This window comes from Arvicola amphibius, chromosome 4 (genome assembly GCF_903992535.2).
Source record: "Arvicola amphibius chromosome 4, mArvAmp1.2, whole genome shotgun sequence".
Classification (NCBI taxonomy): Eukaryota; Metazoa; Chordata; class Mammalia; order Rodentia; family Cricetidae; genus Arvicola; species Arvicola amphibius.
The window spans coordinates 70,078,787-70,105,810 of NC_052050.1; the positions used below are offsets into that span (position 1 = coordinate 70,078,787).

Below are 27,024 nucleotides of genomic sequence, written 5' to 3' on the forward strand. Positions count from 1 at the left end.
GCTGACTTCTTTCCACAGACCATCATAGACACCCCGCCCACACCCACACACGCACATGCAGATTTACACAAGCACGCTGAGCACCTCGAAACTCAGTGGAGGATGAGCCATAACGGCATTGACTCAAGTCTCAGGATTCTTACTCTGATTGGCAGGACTGGGGGGGGGGATGTCAATAATCTAAGATCTGTGATTGGTGAGAACACAGAACTTCTAGAAGTCTCAGAATTACGGTCAGGCTAGACCCAGCTAGGGAGCTAATGTGCCCTGGGTCTTTCCATGTGGGGATGTGGGAATGCCAGGGAATGAGAGACAAAGCTCAGCACCCTCCTATCATCCAGCGGCTCCCTTTTAATCTCCCTTCACATCTGGCTCACCAAACACTATTCTACCACAAACGAAGTTATCTAAGCTTCTAAAGATAAAGTGGGGCCCCCACCTCCCACCCTATACTTCCTATGGCAGACAGTGTTGTTGGGCTCTATAACTTCTAAAGGTTGGAAGTGGGCAAGGCCAAGTTCAGACTACAGGCATAACCCACCCTCTTAACCTGAGGCCCCAGAGCCTGGTACCTCACCACCCTGGTGGCGGTACTGAGAGCCCAGGGCAGTCCTGGGCCTTGGGTCACAAGCTGGGTCACCCCAGCAGAGGACATCCTTCCTCTCTGTGGCCTTGGCCCAGGCTGGCCAGAGAAGAATACTGGGGCTCTTCCACCAGAGCCTGGGAGACAGCAAGCAAGGCCAAGGTGAGTGGAGAGGAGAGAATCCTTGTTGCCTTTGACCCAATGGCTCCTGTTTGCAACTGTCCTCGTAGCCCCATTATAGGAGTCTCATTGCTTTCCTGGAAAGAACTAGAGAGGTGCACAGCCCATGCTCGGCTGAGATCAAAACACTGTACACCATGAGCACCAGATGTCAAAACTGCACCAGACAACTAGGTAATAATGAAAACAAAGACCAGCGGTTATAGCCTGGTGGGTGTAGACCTAAAACTCCCAGGTCTTCTCCTACTCCCACCCCTGCAAGTTAATATATTTTGAGTACAGGAAACCCAGATCGCTGGATGTGCAACATAGGACAAGGCCAGGTTGGTAAGGCAGAAATGTCACACTGGCAGCTAGAGCTGGAGCCTAAGATAGGCTGGTTGGAGCCTATCAACAGCCCTAGATAGATGCTACTCTCTGGTTGGTTGGAGCATACCAACAGCTCTAGATAGACGCTGCTCTCTGGTTGGTTAAAGTCCACTCCTAGCTACCACACTTATCCACTCATCGGCCTGGCCTTTGAGGTCATTGTGGCTCATGACCTCCACTTCAGTGTACTCAACCTGGCAACTGATCTATTAAATAAAACATCATGTCACTTAATAGTCCCCAGTAGTCTCATGCCTTGGGGACTATCACCAAGGAAATGGAGGTTCTCAACTACTGCTTAGTAAGTTAGAGCCAAGTTTTTTTCTCTCTCAGAGGCATCCCTCTTGACGTCCCAACATTGATAGAAACTAGGGAACTTGGATATTCCACTCTAAACCTAAGACCACCACAAGATTTAGGTCATCCCTAGCCTGGAAAATACATGCTAGGCTGATTGTCACATGCCCACCCCCCTCCATATATATCCTTTTGTACTGTTTTCCAAACCTTTTGGAAGCACAACACAGGATTTGCCATCCCATGGAATATAGCTATAAGCAAGGGGAAAAAGCTGTTGATGCGAATCTTTCCATTTTATTAGAACTTTCCGGCCTTCTCTTTTCTCTGCACTGCATTAATGAGCTCCTGGATTCTTTGGTTCCTCGTCTTTACATTCAGGCTCGGTCGTCGGGGGATCAGGTTGGTAGACTGGACCTCTTCATCCACACCATGGATCTTGTAGGGGACATCCACAGCATTGGTTTCTGGGTGGTCCTCCGTGGCATTGATGCTGGAGGCATTGAGGGGGGCCTCCAAGGGAGGCCCTGACAAAGGCTGCACCTGTGTAGCTACAGTGGGTCCCGGGAGTGTGGGCATGAACACATCGATGTCATTGTGCTTCCCCAGTGGAGGTTCCTCGCCTGCGTCCTCTATGAGGCTGAGGTTGCCGGGCGGGTTGCAGGACTTGCAGCAGAGCTTGTTGTAGCTGGGGATGGAGCAATAGCGAGACAAGACTTCCATCCTACAGAACATTGACTTGTCGCCTTGGCACTGGCCCTCTGAAAGAGAAGAGCAGGAGAAATAACCAAAGGACAAGGTGAGGGGAACAGGTACCCACTGCTAAGTGCAGATTGCTGGAGAAGGCATGTGACAGAGTCCAGAGGCAGCACAGAGGCAGTGAGCTTGGGTGGAGAGTCAGTGTAATCGCAGGGTCCAAGTCTCTGAGCAGGGTGGCATCCACAGACCCCCACTGGCAGTGCTCCCCTCCTGCAAGCAATCACCAGCTGACCCTGCCTTTTCAGTGCATCTCAAACGTTGAGACAGACATGAGACTTTCTGTTAAGAGAGATGCCCAAGTTCAACCTTAAGGATGGGGCTTAACCATATCCCCAACGTAATTTTGTGGCAGGAGTTAACTCTATGGTAACTTATAAATAGTAATTATAATAAAACCCAACCTGAATGAACCAACCTATAAAGCTCAGCTCCCTCCCCCTCAGCTAGAGCCTCACTGTGAGCCACCTGTCCTGACCTGACCTCCCAAGGTGTTTCTGTCAGAGACTGAAGACTCAGGCTTGTGCAGGTCTTTGGACACTTGCCAAGACTTATCTGATGTATCCTGTCCTGCCATTGTGCCATCCAGCCATGGTACTGGAAGCTGACCAAATCCAGCAGCCATGCCAATTTGAGGATTGCCTGTAGAAGTCAGAAAGCTATACAGAGCCATGGGCCAAAGTCATCATTCTACCTGGTTTTATAAATAAAGTTTTATTGAAACACAGCCACATTTATTATCATTGGCTACCTTCCCACTGTAACAATAGTGGCATAGCTGTAACAGAGACCAAATAGGCTCCAATGCCTAAAATATTTGTTGTCTGGCTCTTTGTACATAATAATATTGGTTAACTCTGGGACAAGGGCAGCCCTCCATTAGTGGTTGGCCAAAGATACTGTTCAGTTGACTGAGACAGCCCTAAGGGTTTGGGTCTCCTTCTCAGGATGCCCCCCTTCCACTTGGCTTACCAGGTAGACATCTCTGTCTGATTTCCTCTGACTGAACTACATGACTTCAGTTTTGAAAACTGCCAGATTTCAAACAAACCCATAAGTGAATCAAAAAAGCCGTGGGTTAAAATCTTGGTGTACTAATAACAACCAAGAAAAACATATCAGTCAGCCCTCTGTGCCCACAGGTTCTACATCCTTGGATCCAGTTAACCATGGACAGGATTTGGGGAAAACACCATATTAAACAGGCTCCTTTGTGATCATTATTCCAAAAACAACACAATAAAACAGCTATGTGTGTGAGCTACATCGTATTGGGAATTATATGAAATGAGGGGGTGGGCGCAAAGTATTTGGGGGGATGCACACATCATTTGTAAATACTAGACCACTTTATTCCAGGATGTAGCCATCTTCGCGATCAAGGGGGTGGTTATGACCCTATAGAAAGCACTCCAGTGGTGTGTCTTTTAAAACAATTCTGTTGACCAGACAACTCTTCTAGATAAAGGAGCTGCCAATTACACTTCCTGCAGGCTGAACTTTGTGTCCCAAGGCTCTGGCGGATGAAAGGCTATCAAGATAATTTTAATTCTTATGATAGTTGATCTTCCAGTCTATTCCCAGTGGCAACTAAATAGCAAGAACTCTTGGATTTTTTTTTTTAAGATAGGCTTTCACTGTGTAGACAGACCAGGCTGACCTTGAACTCACAGAGACCCACCTTCCTCTGCCTCCAAAGTGCTGGGATTAAAAGCATGCACCACCATGGATGACCAAAACTATTGGCTTCTAAGGAATGATGCTAATCCATTGAGAATGTACACATTGTTCATAAAGTCACCTTAGAAGCTAAGCCTGGCTAATCCTGGTTAGCACTTGGATCGGAGACATTAAGTTACCTTTGTGCTCCTTCTAGAGTCTTAGTGGCATATGAATGAATTCCATCTGGATTATTGATTGCTTCCTGTTAGTAGTTTTCTTGAATGCCTTTTTTAAAAAGTTATCATTTATTTTAGGAGAAAATTGATCCTAGCGTCATTCATAGAAGACACGTACCATGGATAGCCTCAAACGTGAATACAGAGACAAGGCAAAGTCACTTTTAAAATCACCAATCTCTAGTGGAATAGTCCTGCACAGAACTCTGAGTTAGAGAGAAAGTAAAGTGTGATAGATGTTGGGAAAGGCACAAAGCAAGAATTTCTTCCCGATGTCATAAAGGGTCAAGAGAAACAGGAGGGGGTCCCTTGGTGGGAGCAAATACATCATGGCAAATGAGTGGTGGGCTCACGAGCCCATTTCATCATCAAAACCCCATGAAACTCATTTATAAAATGAGCGGCACCTTCCCCTCCATCAGAGATCTTAGGGGCCATCAGGAGCACTAATGTATGACTCCTTTAGAGGGCAGCTAATTGTGACTCATCTCTGGAGAGATGGACTGAGGTACACAGAGTTATCAACACGGCTATCCTGGGGCTCCCGTTTCTCTTCAGCTATTATTCCTTTGATTAACAAGCAGAGCTATGGGCAGTAGAACCAACCACAGCTCCTGTGACATTTCTGGAGCCTTGAGCCTGGGCTGCCAATTCTATTTCTTAGATGCTGGGCCATCTCCTATTGTTCTTTCTCATTACCTCCTGACCTTTCTTACTGCTCCCCAGCACTGAGGAACATGAAAGAGTCCCACCCACCGAACAAGACAGACCTCAGGTGAGGAGGTCCCTGCTGAACTCTGACCCACTGCCTGGTTGTTGCTGGTAGGTGAGAGGACATAGGCCCTGTGGCTATTAAAAGCAAAACTTAGGTAGTACAGGCAGGCAGGGCTGTACACACACACACACACACACACACACACACACACACATACACACACACAACCACTGCCCTGCTTCTCCTAAACCAACTTTCCCAGGACCACAGCCCTCTTCCATCCTTTGGTTGAGAAGAATCTACTCTTGATGAATAGGTATCTCAAGGCAGGGCAAGGGCCTGACAGTGACTCTGGAGACATAACCTGTACCCCACATTTCTGCTCTGACCCCAAGAAAAGAAGATGCCAACCCAGGCAGCACCAAGGAGCAGAAAAACTAGACATCTCTGTAAGGTGCTCTGCACCGACAGCTCAAGCTCAAGCCCTACTTTGAAAACTCCTTTGGTATGTGTGTTAGTGAAAGATGGGCCCTAAACATCTATGTTGGGCAGGGGATGGGGTGGGGCGGGGGGGCACGAAGTCACTGGAGCCAGAAACCAGGTGATTAGTGCTACTGGACGGTGCCGCACGGCACCTCAGTGCTGCCTGCCAGGAAGGTGAAAAGAATAAGCCGCCAGCTGACCAAACCCAAGCTCCCAGTTGAACTGAACTTTTATTGAGTTTATTTGTGGGATGCATGACAAGAGGTCTTTCCATCATTAGTGAGAATAAAAGGTCGCTTTTACAGTCACTTTGGCACACTAACGTCTCATGGAAAGGAAGAAAAAGAAAGAAAGAAAAAAACCAGAAAAGCAATGACGACAACGAAACCTACACGATACGTCATTAAAAGTACATACAAAATACTAATAAAATATCCCTGATAAACCAAAGTGCGTACAGACAGGAGGCAAATGCCCAGGACCGTGTCGCGCCACCTGCAACCACACAGGTCACTCACATTGCCTCGTCAAAGTTGGAAGTTAACAGTCGTGAGAGGATTAATTTGCAGTTACACACCAATTATTTACATAACAGTAATTAGTGCCAAGGGAAGTAGGAGGAGGCTTGGCTGCATGGTCCAGCAGGAATTAGAGTTATTAACAGATGAAGGTGGCTGGGGCCAGGTGGGGCTGGTAGGACTGTCAGTTGGGAGTGCTACATTGGTCACGGCTAAGGACCCAGGTGTGTCACCCTCTGGGTGTAAGGCCGCGCTGTGGGAGCCTCCTTGTAGGAGTCTCCGCAAAACAGTCCGCGCCAACTGGCCAGGTGGGCGTCAGAGGAGGACCCCTTTTGTCAGAGATAGATGGAGGGCCTGCTAAGGCCCTTCACACGCGGATGGTTCAGAGAGGGAGCAAGGCCATCTGGACTTTAGAAACCTTACCCTTGGCAAAAGGTGGGCAAAATGGGTGGGGTCCCCTTAGATCTTCAATGCCTGCCTCTTACCCGGATCACATCCCCCACCTGAGGCTGGAGTCAGCAGCCAATTCTGTTAGCTTTCAACTTTAAGGCATCTTCTACATAGTGTTTCTAAGCAAAAAAAAGCAATAAAAATTGAGGTATTCTGTAGTTGTTCACACTGGTAGGTGAGGCACATCCATATCTGTCAATCAGTCAATCGTCAATCAACCAATCTCACTTTCAATCCTCTGAACGGGTCATATGCACACAACAAGAAAAAGGCCATTGGAGCAAATGGACCGAGAATGGAAGTGGTGGTGTGTCCATGACATCCCATTTCAGGGACCTGTCTCCCTGCCTCCTCCTCCATATGAGAGGACAGGGGGATGGGGGGCCGAGGGCCGTGTAGGTTGGGTGCAAAGGCCGGACGGAAGCAGGCCATAGTTTCACAAGTCAGAAAGGACACACTCAGCGAAGGGCAACAGCAGCAGTGACAGCAGCAGCAGCCGGGAAGCCCCTGACACCGCAGGAAACTTGGGGTCTGTCACCCCGGCACGGGAGATGCAAAAAAACGCACACCGTAGAGACCCCTGTGGCCTCACCTCAACGGTGGTGGCGTCTGAAAGGGGATGGGGCTGGCTTCCCCTTGGAGTGGACCCGCAGCTTCAGCCTGGAGGGATGTGGCCCAATGAGGAGGTCGTCATGGCGAGATGGTCACACTCGCACAGTGGCCTCAGGCCCCTCCGGCACCACAACAGATCTTTGCCCCTTTTCAAGCCATCGCAAAACCAGGTCCTGGCCCCCCTATAAGAGGCCAGTGTCCCCAGACCAGGCCTCCTTGAGGCTGGCCCTCGCTCGCCGCCACCAAGCCGGACAAGCTCAGAAGGAGCAGGCTGAGCACACAGGCCCAGCGAAAACAGATTCACCCAGAGAGCGCTCAGCAGGAGTCAGGGAAGCTTTCCATAGAGAGAGAGGAGGGGAGCCCAAGGCAAGCTCCACAAGGCGCAGGGCATGCACTGGAGGGCAGAGGCAGAGTTATAAACGGGTCGGTTACTTGACGAGATCTTCCGGATGGGCGAGTCAGGGTCAGGCCGGGACAGCCACTGAACCACGTAGCTCTTCTTGGAGGGATCAGAGATGTTCCCTGGAAGGAAAAGAGGAGGCTGAGCTGCCAGGGCACCATTAAGGACCACGACCACAGCATCCACAGCAAAGCAGCTCGCTTCCAGGCATCCCGAGGACCAGGGCCATAGGAAGGCATGGTTCCTGTTCCTGGATAAACTGGTCTAGTCTCCTGCCTGTCTGCGTCCTGGGACCCAGCAATGTCTCTGCAGTTACCCACTTCGGGCCTGTCCACCTACTAATTCACATCCTTTTCCTTCACCATCTTTACCCCACCTTACTTCCAGGGTTCCTTGTCACTGGAGAAACATGGCGAGGACGACAAATCCTGCCACCCCTACCAGGACCTCCTGCACTGTCCTCTGTGGAACAGAACAGTGAAGATGGGGTTCTAGCCTTGAGCTGCGGTGTGGATCAAGATGTGAAACACATATGCTACTGGAGCAGACATCTGCAGTGTTCTTGGCTGCTGTTATCAAAGAATACAGGGCACCCTCTACTCACATAGGCATCCCCTTCCTACACTAGCATCTCTATCGCATAGGCCACACTCCTGCTGTGCTGTGGTTCACTGTGGGTCATTGGAGTTTAGTGCTGTGACATCATGCCATGAAGGCAGGGATGGGCTGAGACTTCTCTTCTGTGCACACCAGGACCTGCCCAAGGATGCTCATGTGTCAACCGCCCCTTCCCCATCCTATTTCTTTCTAGGGAAAGTCTCAGCCCTGGCTGGGAGTGCTCAAGTTCAAGTTCACCCACGAACCCATGACAAGCCCAGCCATTTTGGAAGAAGAATAGAATTTGACTGCACCAGGCCCCACTTCCCCTCTCCTAGGCTATTACATGCTGGGGGCGAGGGGTGGCACAGGGCTTACGGGGACAGGATGCAAGCCTGCAGATCCTTGCTGTCTCGGGCCGCTCCTCCCGGCAGACACCGAAATTATCATCTGCAGTGCGGCAGAGGACTGGTCGCTCCTGGGTGCCATTGCCACAGGTTACCGAACACTGTAGGTACAGAACCATTAATCAGGGTTACCTCCCATACTGGGCCTCATGCTCCCCAGGCATGTGACTGGTGACCCATGGGAGATGGTGTGGGTCTTGTCCCTTGGGGGCTCTCCTAGAATACATATTCCAGAACCTCTGGGTTCTCTCTTCCTCTCACGGTTTGGATATAATTTGAGCATGTCATTCCAGACATGTGTGTTGGCAGCTCTGTCCCCACTGTGGTGTTAATGGGAAGGGGAGCTACACCTAGTGGGGGCTTTTCCTGACCTGTTTGGACCTTGGCTGCCTGCTTCTCCATGGGATCACTCTCCCATGTAGCCATCATGGTGCCATATGTCATAAGGTCCTCCCTCATAAGGGCAAAGTTGATGATGCCAGCACCATGGCCTAAACCCTTCAAAACCATGAACTAAAGAAGCCTCATTATGCACTAGCCAGCAACCCTCTACACTGCATTAATCCCTACGGAGAGTCAGTCCCTAGAAAAGTAAAAACAGAATTGCTATAGGGCCCATTGCTCCTGCATCTATACCTGAAGGACTCTAAGTCAGCATACTACAGAGGTACCTGCACATCTGTGTTCATATCTGCACTAGCCAGGAAGTGGATCCAGCCTACCTGTCCATCAACAGATGCACATAGAGAGAGAGAGAAAAAAAAAGTGGTACACATGTGTATGTGTTTGTATGCATGGGTGCATATATGATAGGCTATGTGGAGGTCTGAGTCTGGCATTCAGAGACTTCTTGACCACCCTCCACCTTATTCATCGAGTCAGGATTTCTCATCCAAACTCTGAGTCTGCTAATCTAGTTAGCAAGCTTGCTCCCGGGACTGCATCTCTGACTCTGAGCTCGGGAACTACCGGCAGGCTGCTATGCCTAGCAGGCGTTTACACGAGTGCTGGGTTATCCAGACCCCAGTCTCTGTGCTTGCATAGCAAGTGCTTTAACCACCAGAGCTGGCTTCCTAGATCCTGCATGATGGAATTTTATTCAACCATAGGAAAAAAAGAAATCATGGCACTTGCTAGAAAATGGATACAGTTAGAGATCTTATTAAGTAAAACAATCTGGGCTCAAAAGGACAAATTCTGTTTCTCCCCATATGTGGAACTGTGTGTGTCATGTGTGTGTGTGTGTGTGTGTGTGTGTGTGTGTGTGTGTGTGTGTGTGTGTGTGTGTGTGTGTGTGTGTGTGTGTGTGTGTGTGAAGATCATGACACTCTTGAGGGGTACTACTTGGGGACAGGAAAAAGGGAGAGAGCAACGGGAAAGGGAAGTGAATTAGAACACGTGTGTGAAGTCTCCATAATAAAACCCTTCACTTTGTATGCCAGCTTCAAAGCAGAGGTGGGATAATCTAGAGGTGGAGGAAAGCAATGCCATTATCAGGAGAGACTATAAAGCCGGCTGCCCACAACCTTCTCCACAAAAGGCGCTCAAGCACCTCATTATGCTAATGGAAATGGTTTGACACACTTCTCTCGCTAAAGGATGCTGAAGGCCCAGGAAAACCTGTAGTAGGCTGGGGCTCCTGCAACGTCTCTGATCCAGTCCTGGAGCCTTTGGCAATCCTTCCTCTAACTTTCTCTCTAAATACAGGCTCCAGTACCTTCTAGCTCCCCACCCCACACTTGTGATGAAGATAAAAAATAATAATAATAAAAGCTTCTGCATGCTTACGGCCTTGGGGCAAGCTGTATTAGCTTTACTAGGTAGTTTAAACCAGCAGTGCAATTTATGCATGGTAAATATCTGCTCCCTGTTCTTCTGGGATCTGAGGTCCATCACTTCATCACTAGGTAGCTCGTTCCCTGATGGAAGACCTGGACTTCTATGCTATGGCTCTCACTGGTGCCCTCAAACCTGAGCTGTGGCCTGGGGGACAGGAGTTCTATCAATGGAATGGCTGTCTAGCTCAGACGTTTCCAAGCTCAGTTTGGGGTCAAGGGCATGGGGCCAAGAGAAGAGCTTACCTGGGACCAGGACCCAGCCCGCCACCGCCCAGGGCAGAGCTCACGGTTGCAGGCCCTACGGCTCTCAGGACGGTGGTCGTTGCAGTGTTTGGTGTGCACAGAGCGGGTGGTGTTGTTGTGCAGGGGCTGAATACAGCGTACGGAGCGCACCTGCATGCCGGTTCGCCCACAGCTCTGACTACAAGGCTCCCACTCACCGGTGACCCACCTGCCGGGTGGAGTGGCAGGTGGTCAGGGAAACAGTCTGGCTGTGGCTCAGGTGGGCAGTAAGAGCAGAGATGTCAGCCCATTCCCTCTGGGAACCGAGGCTCTCTCTCCATTCACAAAAGCACCTGCCATGTGTGTGGGCTTACATGGAGAGGAAGCTAAGCCTCAGATGCGTCCCGCCTATCAGAATTCAACAGGCTCTCCTGGGCCTAGTGGCCTAAAGGGTTCTGCCACCTGTCTGTTCCCTCAGGGTCCTTATCCTGACCACAGTCTCATCATCTGAGGGCGTTCTGAACCCTCCCTGAGCCCCTCTATCCAGTCACCTTCCCTGACCTGGGCCTAGAAATGCATCCTGCCAGTCCGAGGGTCTGAGAATCAGCAGTTGCTTAGAAACATCTAGGACAGCATCGGAAGCCAGCCCAGGCCTCTGGGCCTCAGTTTCCCCACCTAAGTGCTAACAGTTTTTGTCTTTATGAGATGCACATGGAGCTTCCATTTAGTGGGTCAGAAGTGGGCCTGTACCTTTAAACCATGGTGTGGTGGGTAAAAATTCTAATACACCATGAGACACCAGGCCCAGGGCTTCCAGCAGGCCCAGTTTCAATCGCCCCCTCCCCCACAGTGCACTCCCTTCCCCCACAGTGCGCCTCTCCTCCCCCACAGTGCACCCCCCTCCCCCACAGTGCATCCCTCCCCCCGGCTGTGCCCCCCCCCCCCCCCGCCCTGGCTGTGGCCCTCTCCCAGCACTCACACAGGCTGGGAACACTCCTGAGGGTTGCAAGCTCGGCGGATGGCTTTGGGCTTGGCCAGGGCACTGCAGAAGGCTCGGTGCACCATCTTGCTGTCCAGCCTCCTACGGCAGCCATACTTGGTGAACTGGGACCCTGAAGATAGAGAGCTTGAAGGGGCTCAATGGGGCAGTGGGATCCCCATTGGTCCCATTCGCCTCTCGCCTCTGCTTTCTTCTTTCTACAGTCCAGGCTAGCATTGAACTCATTCTTTGTCCCAGTTTCCCTCAAACTTGTAATCCCTCTGCTTCAGTCCTCCAAGGGCTAAGACAACAGGCTGGGGCCACCATGCTCTATTCCTCCTTGCCCTTAAAATGATTTAGAGAGTGAGGCAGGAGCCTTGGGGAGATCTCTGTAGGAACTCACCTTTTACCCCACCAAAGGGAGGGCAAGAACGCAGGCTCTCTTGATGGTTCCTCTCCATCACTTAGCCATTTGCTCTATCTTGGGGTCTGATCAACACAGGGCACCTGGTCTGCGCGGCTCCTTGTTGTCATTGACTCGGGTGCTGTTCTTCCCCAAGACTACTGGGAAATATCTGGGGTACCTACTAGCTAGAGGCTGGGAGTACCGCTCAACCTCCTCCAATGCGTGGCACCCCACCCACGACAGAGAATAACAGAACCTGAAGTCCCATAGTACCTCGTGAGTCTACAAGAGAATCTAAGCACAGCCAGGCAGCCTGCCCTAGACTGGGAAGCAGAGGATTAAGGGGTGCTGACCCGTGCAAAGGGGTGGAGGGGACAGTGAGATTGCACAGATTTTTCCCCAGAGAAATAATGTGTGTTCAGGACAAGCACTTGTGAAAGGGCAGGATGTGAAAGGCCTGGTCTCCATCCTGCAGGGCTAACTGAAGGGGGTGGGGCCCAAGAGAGCACCGAGGATGCATCTTGAAAGCTGAGACTGGGAAGCCAGCCCTTTCTCCCCTCTCTTACCTGCTAGGCAGGTAAGGCGGCGAGCGGCTTATTCTGCTGTCTATCTGCCCCTGCTATGTATGATCTGCTTCCTGGACACAGCTCAGAGCAATGGGACCCACTAACCATGGAACAAAGCCTCCAAAATTGTGAGTGGAAATACAGTTTTCTTTTTTATAAGTTGATTATCTCAGGGGTTCATTACAATGACGGAAATCAAATACTACACCCGAAGCTGGTATGGCCCAGTAAGGAGGAGGTAAGGCATAGAACATCAGTGTGCCCAGATGCCTGCCTGGGCTTCAGAGGCCACAGGGAGAATTTTGGCTTTGGTCTTACAAAAGGAGGGAGCTACTGGAGGTGTCACAACACAGGGCAGGGGAGGGTCTGGTTCATGCCTTTATTTTAGTTTTTCATATGTATGTGTGAGCGCGTGTGTGTGTGTGCGTGTGTGTGCACGAGTGCACTCTGTGGAGGCCCGCAGATGATGTTTGCAATCATCCTTGATTCCTCTTCCATTTCATTGATTGACACAGGACCTGACAATCAAATCTAGAGCTTGCCACTGCGATTAGTGTCAATAACCAGCTTGCTCCGAGGATTTCCTAATCTCTTGCCTTCCAAGGCTGGAATTATAGGAGAGCTTCCATGCCCATCCCACTTGTACATAGTTTCTGGAATCCGAACTCTGGTACTCATCTTGCAAGGCAAGTACATTAACCACACATCTGACTCTCCAGCCCTGATTCATTAAAAGGTCATTCCTGGACCTAGAGTGGACCCACAAAGGCCAACAGGATGATGGTGCAGATAGAGCCTTGACAACTGCAGCCAGAATCAGAAGGGCCTGCTGCTAAGATCCAGGTGGGGTGTGGAGATGGAGCACCATCGAGGCAGACTAGAAAGCTGAGAGTATCATTGCTCAGGATGAGGTCCCCCCGCCACTTGTCAAATTCTTTGAGGTCAGCGGAGCGGAGACCTCTTTCTCTCTGTCTCTCCCAGTCCCCAATTCTAGATTGATCAGGTTTGTGGGGTTTTTCTGAATAGACTTAGGGGGCTCCCCAGAAGTATCCCCAGTGCTAGTACTGCTGCTTGATCCACTCACACATCAGCCTCCCACCAAGCTGCCTCGCTCTCTGCCTCCTGATGCTGCCTGTGATGGGACCTACACCCTACAGGCCATTCTGGCTACATTTTACCTGATGTCTCAAGCACCTGCCCTTCCCAACTCACAGACCTTTCCCAGCCTAGGCTAAGCCTTTGATCTCTCCAATGGAGGTCGCTGCTGTGTCGCTCCCCCAGGCCCTTCTCATATTTGTCAGGACAAACTCAGAGCCTCAGAGCTGTAGTCAGGAGGGCGCTGTTGGCCCAGGAAACTTCACTCGAAAGCCCGTTCAAGCAGCCCCAGCCTCCTCTAGGCTCACAGTGAGTCTCAACCCAGGGGTGCCCACCTCCGATCAAGCCCAAGAGCCCCAGCAGTGAGAACCCCCCTCACCTCCACCGCAGGGCTTGGAGCAGGGAGACCACTTTTTCAGGGCCCACTCATGGCGCACAGAGTCGTCTTCCAGGACATTGTTGTCGTCGACATTGAGCGAGTCCTCATGGATCATGTATTTGTATGTCAGTGAGATCCGAGAGTCTCCGTCGGGGATAACCTGGGCCCACCCCAACAGGGTCATGAGTACGGCTGCCCAGCTTTTCATTCTTCCTCCATAGCCAGCTCGGGGGCATCAGGTAGACTGACAACCAGGGGAGACAGACAGTCCCTGATGGTCATCTTCAACTTTACAACGGCACTTGGAGTTTAAAATTTGGACCTTTCCCCTGGCTAGTGGGATGTGGTGCAACTGTCTAGTGATCCTGATGGTGGCAGCGAGTCCTGGCTGTAGTTTAGATACAGCAAAGCACTTTTGTATGACAGCCACTAAGGAGAATCTATATAGAGCTAGGACCTCACAGTTTGCCGGTCACAACATTAAAAAAATTTAAATTAGCCAGGCGGTGGTGGTACATGCCTTTAACCCCAGCCCTTGAGAGGCACAGGCAGGTGGATCTCTGTGAGTTCCAAGCCAGCCTGGTCTACAGTGCGAGTTCCAGGACAAGCTCCAAAGTTACAGAAAAACCCTGCATGCACTTATTCAGTGCCCATACAGACCTAAAGGGGGCGACAAATCTCTAGGAGCTAGAGTTACAGGCATTTGTGAACTGCCTGCTGTGAGTGCTGGGGTACGAGTTCTAGTCTTCTTACCTTCTGAGTCATATCTCTAGCCCCCCGCCCCCAGCTCACGCTCATTTTTGAGACAGAGTCTTGCTAAGTTGCCCAGTTGACCTGGAACTTTCTGTGTAGACCGGTTAGCCTGGAGCTTGCTTTAATCTTGCTTTGTCTCCCGAGTGCTGGGATTGCAGATGCATGACACCATGTATGCCTCAGTGTGTTTGTTTGTTTGTTTTGATAAACAAAGTACATGACTTAAGCAATTAATTAGAACTAAAAAATTTAAAGTGACTTGGAAATCCAGCCCCCTTAGGATTCTGCATTACCAGGAGCAGCCTTGTAATCCTACATAAAGGGAACACAAAATCCAGTGTGACTGGTCGCTGGTTTCTGTTCTCTTGGGTGTGAGAATTTCAGTACAACAGCAGAGACTAATGTATCTGATGTATACCAGCTGTGAATGTCATTCAAATAGAAAAAAATGAAAACCTCTGGCAAGAAGACTACCTACAGTCAGTAAGAGCTGGTGCAGGAACCAGAGCCCTGGTGTGTGGGCCCATGCCCACTCGTGGCTGACTTGGAGGGGAAGAGGCTGCTTAGAGCAAAGCCTGAAGAACCCAGAGGGTGCGTGGGCATCCTAGAGCTCCTATCTTTCCCGGGGTCATGAGCATCCACGGACTGGCACAGCACTCACCAGGACGGTGATGGTTCCGTGGAGCGGGCCCATGGTCTGCAGCGTTTCCCTCTCATCTTCATTCCTGTATTCCCACTCCACACCCATGGCGATGAAGGTTCTAGAATTGGGGTCCAAGTGATTCTCTTCATTTAAGATGAACTTGCCTGTCTCCAGGCTCTTGACAGCTGAGAACGGTAAAAGGGAGCACACAGGCACTCCAGCGTGCTGCTGCTAGTGGGGAGGGGGTCATAGGGTTTTTCCCAGCTGCCCCCCCCCCGATAGGTGCCACTGGGTGGTCTGTCCTTGCCAGAAGTAGCCCAAATTGCTTTGGGAGTCACACCCTGCTCTCTTGGTTGCTCTACCAAGACCAGGCTAACCTCTGCATGGGTCCAGTGCCCCCTGGACAGGGTGGTCTTCCACGCTTCTACAAACTGAAGGAGCATGGCCTGTCTGGGACACAGGGTTGCAGCTGCTGCCAGAGGAGCTCTCTGATCTCAAGCTCTGACCTCCCCAAGAAGATGCACGTATGAAAGCCCAGGAAGTGAACTGGGCCAGGTGGACTAGGGCTGAGGCACGTCTGTCCATCAGGGCTGTTGATCTCAGGACCTGGCCACACAACCCAAGCTTTTGAGCTTGGGTACTCTGCTCTGACCTTTGCTACTCTGCCCGTCCCGGAAGAACAAGGTCTCACAGGTGTTGAGACATTTGGGCTCTGACTCACACAGATGGTGGCTGGTGGTGTCGGCCTCCTGGATGAGCAGGTGTCTGGCTCCAGCAGGGATCTCAAACATTTTGATGTACTCTTTAGGGGTAGAAAGGAAGCCAGGTGAGAAAAGAGGAAGTTACTCCAAGGCACACGTCCCAGGAGAGGCCTGGCCTCTGAGGCAGCTCCACCATAGGCACTCCCAACTGCACTTGGTAGGAGAGGGGTCTACTGGAAAGCCCTGACACTCCCCTACCCTGCATTTCTCCTCAATGCCAAATCCCAGGTGTCTCGACACTGTCTGCTCCACTGAACACCCAAGTGGGAATCTAGCTCCCAGCCATGCTGGGAGTCTAAGATGCCCTATGTAGGAGGGAGGCCCCAGGCAAGCCACATAGCCTATCTGCACCTCAGTCCCCCTATCTGCAAACCATGTTAGAATCCCATGTGCAGGGGCGGCAAGGTCAGCCAGTGCTGAGCATCTGACCTGTGAGACCATTCCTGGCTCACGGTACCTCACCAGAGCCAATATGTTTGCTCTGTGGCCTTTCATAAGAAAACCAAAGAGGTGTTGCTCCATGTCAGAGTCAGACTGACAGACCACAGATGCAGTTAGCTGCTGTGGGCCAACCCATAGGGCTGCGTCATATGGAAGCCCAGCATCAGTACCAGGCTGCTGTGTTTTGATGAGGCTTGTGGGTGTTCCCCATGTGCTAGACTTAGGGAAGTCCTGATGGTAACCATTTGCGGGCAGGAGAGAGGGAGGAAGCCAACAACGTGCAGCTGGGCATCCTGGAGGGAGGGCTGAGGGGAACTGACCTTTGTGGGCCCTTGACCTCAGGCTTCTGAGGTCTGCCTGTAACCCAGGCCCTGTTCTCCATCCTCCATATCTGTTGTGGCTCAGACTCAAGATCCCCAATTGGGTTCCCTTTCCCCCTGACCCTCACAGCCCCAAGCCCCAAATAGTCACGGATTTATACAGAGCCCCCAGGGGTGTGGGCATTCGGGGGTCCTAGCTCCACAAGGCGCTGTTGACTTTCCACCCTAGGGCAGAAGATGGGCTCCTCACCTTGCTTCCTGGGTGACCTCGTGAACGTGCCCTTCACCACTTTACAGTGGGTGTTGTCACCTCCACACACGCCACACTTGTCCTCCTGCTTGCGGGAGCCAATTACCCCATCACAGCCCACCTTCTGCAGGACAAAAGAGGGCAGGGGACCTTTAAGACCGCGTCCTTGCCTGAGTCCCCCCCATCCCCCATAGTACCTGCTCCCTCCCACAGCGGGATCTGTATATCTCTTCTTAGCAGCTCCTGACATGGGGGATGAAGGACTTTGGAGAGAGGCAGACCCCACGTGGCCATGATGAGTCATGTGTCCTCTCCCTGCCCCAGTTCATGTAGAGCACAGAGCCTATCTATCGCAGCCCCTCTGCCCTTAGCCCCTCTGCCTTTACCCACCTAGCACACCCCCAAGGTGGCCCTGAGGGGTTTCACCCAAAGCTTATTCTGCTTTGTTCCAACAGAGCAACAACGAAGTGGTGGAATGTCAAGAGTCAGAACCTAGTGAAAGGTGTTCTTGACATTGTTCCTACATCCTGCTCACTCCCTGAAGATGCCCGGAGATGCTGAGGCTTGCCTTGTAAGCATGGAGAGCTTAGTCTGAGCCCAGATCCCATACTCTACTGGACTCATCACCCGTGTATGCCAGAACCAGAAAGTATGTCATGGAAGACTGTCTTGGTTGTTAATCGATGTAGGAAAGCCCAGTCCACCATGGGCAGCACCATTCCCTAGGCAGTGGATCCTGAGCAGATCAAGAATGGATTCCAGGAGGTGGCAACCCCAAGCCTTGGTCCACACTGCCTCATGGCACTCACCCTGCAGTCCCCACGCACACAGAGGCTGAAGGCGTCCTTGTAGGAGCAGCGTGTCCCATCATGCACCATGCGCTTCATGGACACCACCTCCCCCGTCTCCTTAGATTTACAATAGAGGTGGCATCTCTCCTTGGCTGGAGGGAAAAAAGCAGGGTGTGAGGCTGGAGCCTTCTCAAAAGAGCATCACACCAGAAAGAAAAGTCCCAGTGTTCTTAGAGCTCATTTGCCCCACTCCCAGTCCCTGAAATCTGTGCTCTGGGAGGACACACACACACAGAGGTGGACAGGTGATAGCAACCTCCTTCCAACCTTTTTGGCTTCTGAGACTGACTCTGGTGCTATCAAGCCTTAGGAAGAGACTGCCCAAGAGATCCAGCCAGGATGTGTGTATGTCCCCCATCCTCCATCTTTACAGCCCTGCCTGATGGAGATCTTCGACTCTGCAGAGCCAAAGCTTTCTTTGCCCAGTCTCCATCTCTAGAGCCTTCTTCAGAGCCCTTCCCCACTGTGGGCAGGGATGTAAATGTGTGCAGCCTCTGTGGAAATCAGTGTGGTCGTGCCTCGGAAAACTAAACCTATGATCCCCACATGCTGCACCACTCCTGGGAACACATCCAAAGGAGTCTAAGTCAACACACCATTAGAGACGCCTGTACATCTGAACTGCTCGCAAGAGCTGAGGTATGGGATCAGCTTAGGAATCTATCAACAGAGAAATGGACCAGGGAAAAGTGATGTGTACACATGGAGCTTTATCGGACATAGGGAAGAAGACAATTGCATTGTCTTCAGGAAGATGGGTATAACTTGAGATTTATCATATTAAACAAATTAAGCCTGCCTCAGAAAAACAAGTATTACATTTTCTCTCGTGTTTAGTGGGTGAGAAGATAACGGAGAGTCAACATGATCAAAATATGACAGACATGTATTCTTTTTTTTCCTAAATTTTTTATGTTGTTTTTATTTTATATGCATTGGGGTTTTGCCATGGGGGTCAGGTCCCCTGGAAGTTGAGTTACAGACAGTTGTGAGCTGCCATGTGGGTGCTGGAACTGAACCCAGGTCCTGTGGAAGAGCAATCAGTGCTCTTAACCACTAAGCCATCTCTCCAACCCCAACAGACATGTATTCAAGTGTCACAGTGAAACCCATTGTTTTGTTTAATGAATGATGTTGATTAAAAAAAAGAAAAGAGTCATTTTCAATCAACCAAATGCAGCCATTCCTAAATGCAGCCAGACCCTCTCGGAGTCAATCTCCAGCCCCTGGCACTTTTCTTCTTCTGCATGAATTTACCAGAAGCAACTGATACACTGGGTCACCAGGTTGGGTATCCTCCAGCCCCATCAGCTCTGTCACCCCTCAACCCTGCTTCAGCACATGTAAGGCACAGCAGGTGACTCGAATTGGTACCCCAGGCTCATGGTACCCCATACACATGGAAGGAGAAGGTCTCAAGAGGAGCAGAACTAGCATTTTGTTATCACGCCCTCCATGTGTGGGCTCAACTCATAACAGACTGGAACTATCTGAGAAAGGATTGCATCTGTACTAACCTTGTATGCACATTTCTTTGTTATTCTCTAACTCATACACATTAACAACTGTGGTGGTTTGAATGGGAAGGGCTCATCTGTCTGAATACTTGGGCCTCAGTTGGTGGAACTGTTTGGGAAGGATTAGGAAGTGTGGGGAAGGAGTGGGATGTGTGCCTTGCTGGGAGAGGTATCACTGCAGATGGGGCTTTAGGTTTCATGGGATCCCCAAGGCTTGTTCACTCTCTGCATCATTGTTCTAGATCAAGATGTGAGCTCTCAGCTGTTCTTTTGAGCCACCATCATGAACTCTAGCCCTCTGAAACCATAAGCCAAGTCGAATGCTTTTTTTTAAAAAAAATTACCTTGATCATGGTGTTTTATCATAGCAATAGAAAAGTAACTAAATGACAACCATTTTCATAACATCTCTGGCATGCTAGGTAGTATGCACAGGCACTCCACCCCTGTATACATGTATTCATGGAGCTGGGTATCCTATGGGGGGCACTAAAATGGAGGTGCAATTATCAAGCACTCCTCTGCTTAAGGCTACTAATATTTCAGTCCTGTAAGACCCAAAATAAATATCATTTAATGCTTTACCTGTTTGGTTCACAGTTTCTGTCACACACAATGGAAAGTAATGTAAGAGAGGGTGGTATGGGGTTGATTTCAATTACTAGCTTGACACAGTACTGAATTTCCTGGAGAGGATCCCAGTGAGGGATGGTCTAGACTAGGTTGGCCTGTGGCCATGCATGCAGGGGATTGCCTTCTTTGTTTTAACTAATGTGGGAAGACCTAGTCTAAAAGCAAGTAGCGCCATTCCCTGGGTTTTGGTGCTAGGTTGTATAAAAGGGAGAAGGAGCTGAGCTCATGCCTGCCTTCGGGCATCCATTCTCTCTCTGCTCTTGACTGTGAATGCATCAGGAGCCTGTAGCCTTGACGTCTCCAGTACGATGGACCGCAACCTGGGACTGTCAACTTGAACAAACCCTTCCTTCCTAAGCTGTGTTTGTTTTTTTTTGTCACAGCTGCAGAAAGGAAACTACCTATCAGAAGTCACCTGATCGCTTTTCAGGGTCAGCCTCTGCTCCATCCCACACTTGTGGCAGCGTGCGACTCTAGCATTGTTTCCTGGATGGCCACTGTAGGAGCTGCACCCTCTGAGCTTCCAACCCAGCAGCCTCTACATGTCCAGTGTTCTGGTTTCCCTGGGATGGAAGCCATTCCTCCAGCCCAGAGCCCTTGTTCAAGAGTAGGACCCCGCAGCCACACTAGCCAGACCAAGTGTCACCACAGCTTTGTCCCGTGCAGGATCTGGTATATAAAACAATGCATGTCCCTGCCTGCTCCACCTGGGGTCCTGTGCTGAATGCCCCCTTTGATATCCCCAGGAAGCTCACCATCCCGGTGCTCATGGGGCAGCCAGTGGTGCTGGGCATCGCCGTGTTCAAAGTACAGGTCCCACTGGCGGCACTGCTCCTCCCGGAAGTCAGCCAGGGCGTTGGGGCAGTCCTGGGGGTTGCAGAGCTGGAAGTCATAGGCCAGGCCGGAGCAGGTGCGGCCCCCGTTGGCTGGGCTGCGAGAGAAATCAAAGATTCCCCTTCTTGGGGCCTCTAGAAAAAGACCTACCCATGGATGGCATTTTTAGGGAAACCCTTAAGTCTCAGGTATGGAAGGGGCACCTCTGCGGAGTAAACAGACACAGCCTTACTAGGACTCAGGTAGTTCCCCAGCCAGGCAGGCCTTGGGACATCAAAACTAGAAGGAACTGGCAGTAACCATCCCCATCTGTGCTCTCTTGAGAAGGCAGCCTCTTTCCTGGGCATGCCACCTTCACCCTGGCATTGAAGCCCAGGACTATTCATGGGCACAGATCTGTGACTGCATGTTAGGAGTCTGCTTGCTCCACTGGACTACAAATCCCAGGATAACCAGAGCTGGTTGAGCCTCCCATATGACCTCCTAGGTCCAGGGCACACAGAGCAGGAACTGTCATGCAGCAGAAAACATCCAGAACAATCCTGAAACTGTGGAACTACACATGCATGAGGCCCTACAGGACAGCCAGTGTAGGGCTGGGTCCGTCCACCTTAGAAAACAGGAGCTTCAGGAACTTCCCCACTGTGTGGAGAACAATTCCACCCCACCAGGTCCTTTTGTGCTTCTAGCTCTCTGCTGGGCTCTAGCTCTCTTCACAAAGCAAGAGAAAATCCCTCAGCGCTGCTGAAGGGGCCACAGTGTTCCACCTTCCAGCCCTGCTCTGTGGGGGAGGACAGCCTGGGGCTCCAGAAGGCTTCTGTGTACAGATGAGGCAGCCAGACACAGGTCAGCTGTTCTTGACCTTGATGAAGATGTGGTCCCTCTCCCCACAGCAGTGACTGCTGATCTTTTTGGCTCCCTGGGGGACAGTGTTTGGGCTGACAGAAACAGTGCAGCTGCCTCAGGGAACAGAGAATAGGAGTTTGTACTGACTGGCTTTGTGTCAACTTGACACAAGCTAGAGTCATCAGAGAAGAGGAGCCTCAGTTGAGGAAACGTCTCCACGAGATCCAGCTGTAACGTATTTTCCTAATTAGTGATCAGTGGGGGAGGGCCCAGCCCTTGGTGGGTGGTGCCATGCCTGGGCTGGTGGTCCTTGGTTCTATAAGAAAACAGACTGAGCAAGCAAGGGAAGCAAGCCAGTAAGCAGCACCCCTGTATGGCCTCTGCATCAGCTCCTGCCTCCAGGTTCCTGCCCTGCTTGAGTTCCTGTCCTGACTTCCTTCAGTGATGAAAAGCAATGTGGAAGTGTAAGCCAAATCAACCCTTTCCTCCCCAACCTGCTTTTTGGCCATGGTGTTTTGTCACAGCATAGGAAGCCTAACTAGTTGCCTCAGTGAGACCAGACAGACTGGATATGTCCAGGGACTTTTGAGCCATCTGAACCTGGCCTGCTTAGAGACTGGCAATCAGTTTATGATTTTATGTGGCTTTCTAGAGTGACAATATTTTCAGGTAAAGCAGAATTAAATCCCCAGATAGTCCAACACAAGATAGACAAATGACCCCACCATGTGTGGGGCTGGCAGGGAAGGAGGGAAGGGCTGAAGGGAAGGAGCCTGGGTACTGGGGCATGAGTGGCAGCCCCTAACACTGTCTCTCATTTGACCACAAAATAGTTGCTTGGCTCCAGCTGCCACTGTCTAGGCTGCTGGCATCTTGTGACCCATGAGGACCTCCTTTGTGGCACCCCCAGCTCCCCATCTCTGTTCCACCTTCTATCCTCCACTCCCTAAGCCAAAAATGGCAGAGGAAAGCTGTGTCTGGAGTGGACTGTGAGCCCCAGGGTAGTGACCAAGAATTGATGTTTTTAGGGTGTGATGGGCTCTGAGCCAAGGAAGGAGCCCTCCCTTAGCACCCCAGCTTCCTCCTGGGGGGAAATAAACACAGGGAGGTTTGCCTTGTATTCTCCCTGAACTTGGTAGGTAGCAGTGCAATGCCCAAGGCCCCACAGAATCAGGCCCTGGGACCCTCAACAGCGTCAGGTCAACTCACTGTGGATTGTCACACTGGCGGGTCCTGAACTTCACACCTGTGCCGCACGTGCGTGAGCAGGAGCCGAACGGAGTCCAGGCGCCCCAATTGCCGTCTCGTTTGAGGATGTCAGGTGTCAGCCAGATGCAGTGACCTTTAAAGCAATGCTAAACGAGAGGAAGGTGGGCTGGTGAGATGGTTCATCAGGTAAAGACCCTTGATGCTCACTGACCTGAGTTCCATCCCTGGGACCCACATGGCAGAAAAAGAAAAATGATGACCCCCCCCCCATGTTGTATTCTGACTTCTGTACCACATGCCTCATGCCTCGTGCCCCAAATTAAAAACAACAAAAGTAATTACAAAGACAAGACGGCACGCCCTTGACCCATCGCCTACACCAGAGTTGCTAAAGAGGCCTACACCTCTCAGTGGGGCAGTGTCTGTGATGGCTGCCCATCACAGAACCCGCTCTGAAGGCCTGGGGCTAGGGGCTGTAGTATCTGATCTGAGGGTGGAAGAGGGGCAGGCAGAGTCTGATCTTCCTGTCTCTAAAGATCAGAGCACTCAAGTCAAACAGGCCTCACTTGGCCTGTGACAAAAGAAAAATGGGCTGTCTAGGCCTACCCTTCAGGGCCTTGTCCAGCCAGCTCTGAACCACCTGTGCCTGCGGTGTGTCACGTTCTCAGGATAAATGCCCCCCCCCATGCCTGGACAAAGATGTAGCAGGAATAACAAGCCAGAGATCTTGGAGACATAGCTATATAGAATTCTACGTAGATTCAGGCTATGGAGGAGGAAGATCAAGAACATAGGAAGCAGAACACTGGAGGGGAAAAAAAAAAAACCCACTAAATTCCATCGTCTCATCCTTCCCAGAGAGGAAGCTTATAAACCCCATGAGAAGGTTAAGAAGATTCCAAAACGTAAAACAGTAGATTAGTATTTCAGAACATCAGAATTCAACAAATGGTTTGTTGACTAGAATAAGAAAACATCACTCAAAATAAAGCTAAATAATAGCAAGTACAATTACTACAAATGACCCAAACTGGAAAACCATCATTTTTTCTACTTGTGTATGTGCATACATGAGTGCATATGTACATTCGTGCATATGTGTGTGGGTGTGTTATATGTGTGTGTATTTGCATGTATGTGGAAAAACACACACATTGCACATGTGAGTATGAGGGTGAGTACATGTGTGTACTTAAGTCTGTGTGGGGCTCCAGACTATGAATGCGGAGCCAGCAAGATGGTTCAGCAAGTAAAGGCACTTGCCACTAAGCCTGATAACCTAAGTTTGATCCCTGCCATCCACGTGTAGAAGGAGAGCCCTGACCTGAAGCCTACAGGGGCTGTCGTTCTCTGGAATGATGACCCCCCATGTTGTATTCTGACTTCTGTAACACATGCCTCATGTCTCGTGCCCCAAATTAAAAACAACAAAAGTAATTACAAAGACAAGACAGCACGCCCTTGACCCATCGCCTACACCAGAGCTGCTAAAGAGGCCTACATCTCTCAGTGGGGCAGTGTCTGTGATGGCTGCCCAGAGTGAAGGGATCGTACTCTTAGAGCTCTGAGTACGTGTCAAGGGCACTATGTAACGCTGTCAAGTCGGGCAAGCAGACACACGGCCAGCAGTCATGACCAAGTGATCCCAGCATCTCTTTCCTGGGCTGTGCTTACTCCAGCTCTCCCTGCAAAGCTTCCCTCACTTAGACACGGTGGGGGAAGAGACGAACTCACAGACCAGGAGAGACACTGTGGACTTGATGTTTGTGTCCCCTCAAACTCATGTGCTAACTAAAGCCTTAATCCCCAGTGTGGGGGTGTGGGGAGGTGGGGCTGCGAGGAGTTCCTTAAGTCATGGCCCTCGCTAAACGGATCGATGTCCTTATCACAAGGGAAAAGAGGAATTCACCCACACAGTGACACCCAGGGCTGTGTAGTTCCAAGCTTGGCTGAGTTCAGAGCGGGGAGGGATCCTGGTTTAAGCTCATCTGCATACACCAGGCCCTTAGAAAATGATTGGCTAAGAAGTGAGCATATTATTTCACCTGAACCAATGAGAATAGGGCCTAGAATCTGGGCTAGACAAACAGGAAAAGAATACTTTTGTAGACTTGTGGAGAGTAGGTGGCCAAGCAGTAAGCTATCTTCACAAGGGACAAACCAGAGGCCCTGGGGCTGCCAAGGCTAACCTCATGCTGTGCCTGGGAGCCACCAGGCCTCTTCACAGCATATGCTGGCTTCATAGCAAAGTGACCCATGGCCCCCCCACAATGGGCAGGAAGGGATCTTGAGATGACAGTCTGCTCTGGTGTGGGACGCTCTAATCTGTCCCGTGTGGAGAGAAATTAAAAGTTGGAACAAAGGTTGGGAAGGTAGCTCCATGCGCACGTTTGTCTGGTATACAGGAAGTCCTGGGTTCTATCCTCAGGACCGCAAAAAACTGGCATGGTGGCACAAGCCTGCAATCCTAGCGCTGGGCAGCTGGAGACAAGATCAGAAGTTCAAGGTCATCCTTAGCTATGTGTCAAGTTTAAGACCAGCCTGGGCTACTTGACAGGGTGTATCAAAATGAGAGGGGAAGCAAGGAAGAAAGCGCAGCTGGGGCCTCTCTAAGAAGACCCCTGGTCCCCTGGCAGACACTGCAGGGCCTGTCCCTGGTTCTTGTGCGCTTTAAGCACGATGCCTCATGACCCTCAGAGAGCCCTTAGTTCTGACTCACCTTGCCAGGCGCACACATAGTCCCGTCCAGTGGGGGACCCTTCTTTGTCTTGCAAAAGTAAGGGTTGTCGGGGTGACTGCACCACAGCTGTTTGCAGGGGTCAAAGGTCCGGAACTGGAAGAGAATGCCCTCAGTTTATCAGGCTACCCCCCTCTTTTGCAGACCACCCAGAATGCCACCCCTTCAGCCCCGTACTATAACCTGAACTGGCCTGTGAGCACGCCTATGTGGGTGGGTGCTGCAAGCGCCCATGTGATTCTGGGGCCACGAGGACCACGCGCATGCAGTGTGGAGATGACAGTGTCTCTGGGTATTGCTGGGTCCCTACAGCCCTGGGCAGAAGTGGCTGGTGCCTTAAGTGCCATCACCGCAGGGCCCTGGGGGACACTTGCTGTGTCCCTGTACTCACCGCAGTGCACATCATGTAGCCCAGGCCAAAGTCGAATCGACACTGCTCGTTCATGGAATAGTGCAGCCCTGGGAGCTGAGGCAAGGCCGGCCAGTCATGGGCGAAGGGATCGTCACGCAGGCAGTCATAGGAGCTGTAAGGGGACACGTGGGTGCCGCAGACAACCTTCAGTGTGGAAGCTGAGGTCTTTTCGGGAGTCATTATGGTGGCCAAGACTTTATCACCCTGGTCTTCAGCTGTGATGCCTCAGTTTGCCTCCTCCACCAGTTTGAGATTTCAAGACCTGGCTAGGGCAGCTTCTGGCCTATTCAGTGTCAGAGTGGGAATCCCCCCAAAAGTGGGGTCCTTTCCCAGCACCAGGCTCTCTCACCCATCCCTCGCATGTCAGGTTAGAGGCCTCAAGGTCTGAGGGTTCGGGTCAGACCCAAGCACACTGGGCACTGTGCCCTCTTAGAATTGAACCCAAAGAGGGGCCACCCTCGGGGGCCCAGGGAAGTACTCACTGCAGGTAGCGGCCGAGCTCCTGCTGGCTGCAGCGGGACCAGTGGAATCGATGGAAGGCAGCCTGTACCAAGGGTGCCATGATGCTGCCCAGCCGTACCTCGTCACCGCAGCGGTTGCCCTGCCCATCATGCTCCATGCCCAGCCTGTGTGGGGAGCAAGGCAGCCTGGCTGGACCCTCGCCTGGCTGCACTGACTGGCCGTATCCCCGTACCTCAAGCAGGAAGGCATTTCTAACAACCACAGCGGACATCTCTGAGCGTCTCTACTCTGACCCACTTCGACTAGAATCGTGAAGCCAGAGCCACCCTGTGAAGAGGACACCCACCAGGCAGGCCCCTCTCACTGTCCCCAAGGAAGGCCACCATTTCCTGGAGCACAGTGGGGGCAGGACTATCTATATCCCAGAGCATCCTGGGTACTCCTGGACATGCCCATCAGCTCTGCAAAACCCATTAATACTTACCTGGCTCCAAGATTCAGGGTCTTTACTGATGCTTGGAACATGCACATCTGGACAGAGTCCTGGCTTTTTGACCCTGGGCTACCCTCCCTCAGCGCCTTGATGACCCCAGGACTTGAATGGG

At 51.2% G+C, this 27,024-nt stretch overlaps 1 protein-coding gene across 1 annotated transcript in view; it reads right to left on the bottom strand.

Annotated features, from left to right (window-relative positions):
• Positions 1-1,706: 1,706 nt before the first annotated feature.
• Positions 1,707-27,024, bottom strand: part of Adamts2 (ADAM metallopeptidase with thrombospondin type 1 motif 2) — a 198,492-nt gene continuing 173,174 nt past the window's right edge. Inside the window, exons 8-22 of the mRNA XM_042054890.1 lie at positions 26,440-26,583; positions 25,937-26,069; positions 25,528-25,641; positions 22,809-22,954; positions 20,675-20,850; positions 17,728-17,861; positions 16,919-17,042; positions 15,868-15,948; positions 15,165-15,331; positions 13,751-13,910; positions 11,305-11,437; positions 10,347-10,554; positions 8,237-8,366; positions 7,294-7,383; positions 1,707-2,190 (exon numbers count right to left, since the gene is read on the bottom strand). Coding sequence (XP_041910824.1) covers positions 1,730-2,190; positions 7,294-7,383; positions 8,237-8,366; positions 10,347-10,554; positions 11,305-11,437; positions 13,751-13,910; positions 15,165-15,331; positions 15,868-15,948; positions 16,919-17,042; positions 17,728-17,861; positions 20,675-20,850; positions 22,809-22,954; positions 25,528-25,641; positions 25,937-26,069; positions 26,440-26,583 — 2,401 coding nt within the window. The 3' untranslated portion in view covers positions 1,707-1,729. The remainder of the gene's footprint in view (positions 2,191-7,293; positions 7,384-8,236; positions 8,367-10,346; positions 10,555-11,304; positions 11,438-13,750; positions 13,911-15,164; positions 15,332-15,867; positions 15,949-16,918; positions 17,043-17,727; positions 17,862-20,674; positions 20,851-22,808; positions 22,955-25,527; positions 25,642-25,936; positions 26,070-26,439; positions 26,584-27,024) is intronic.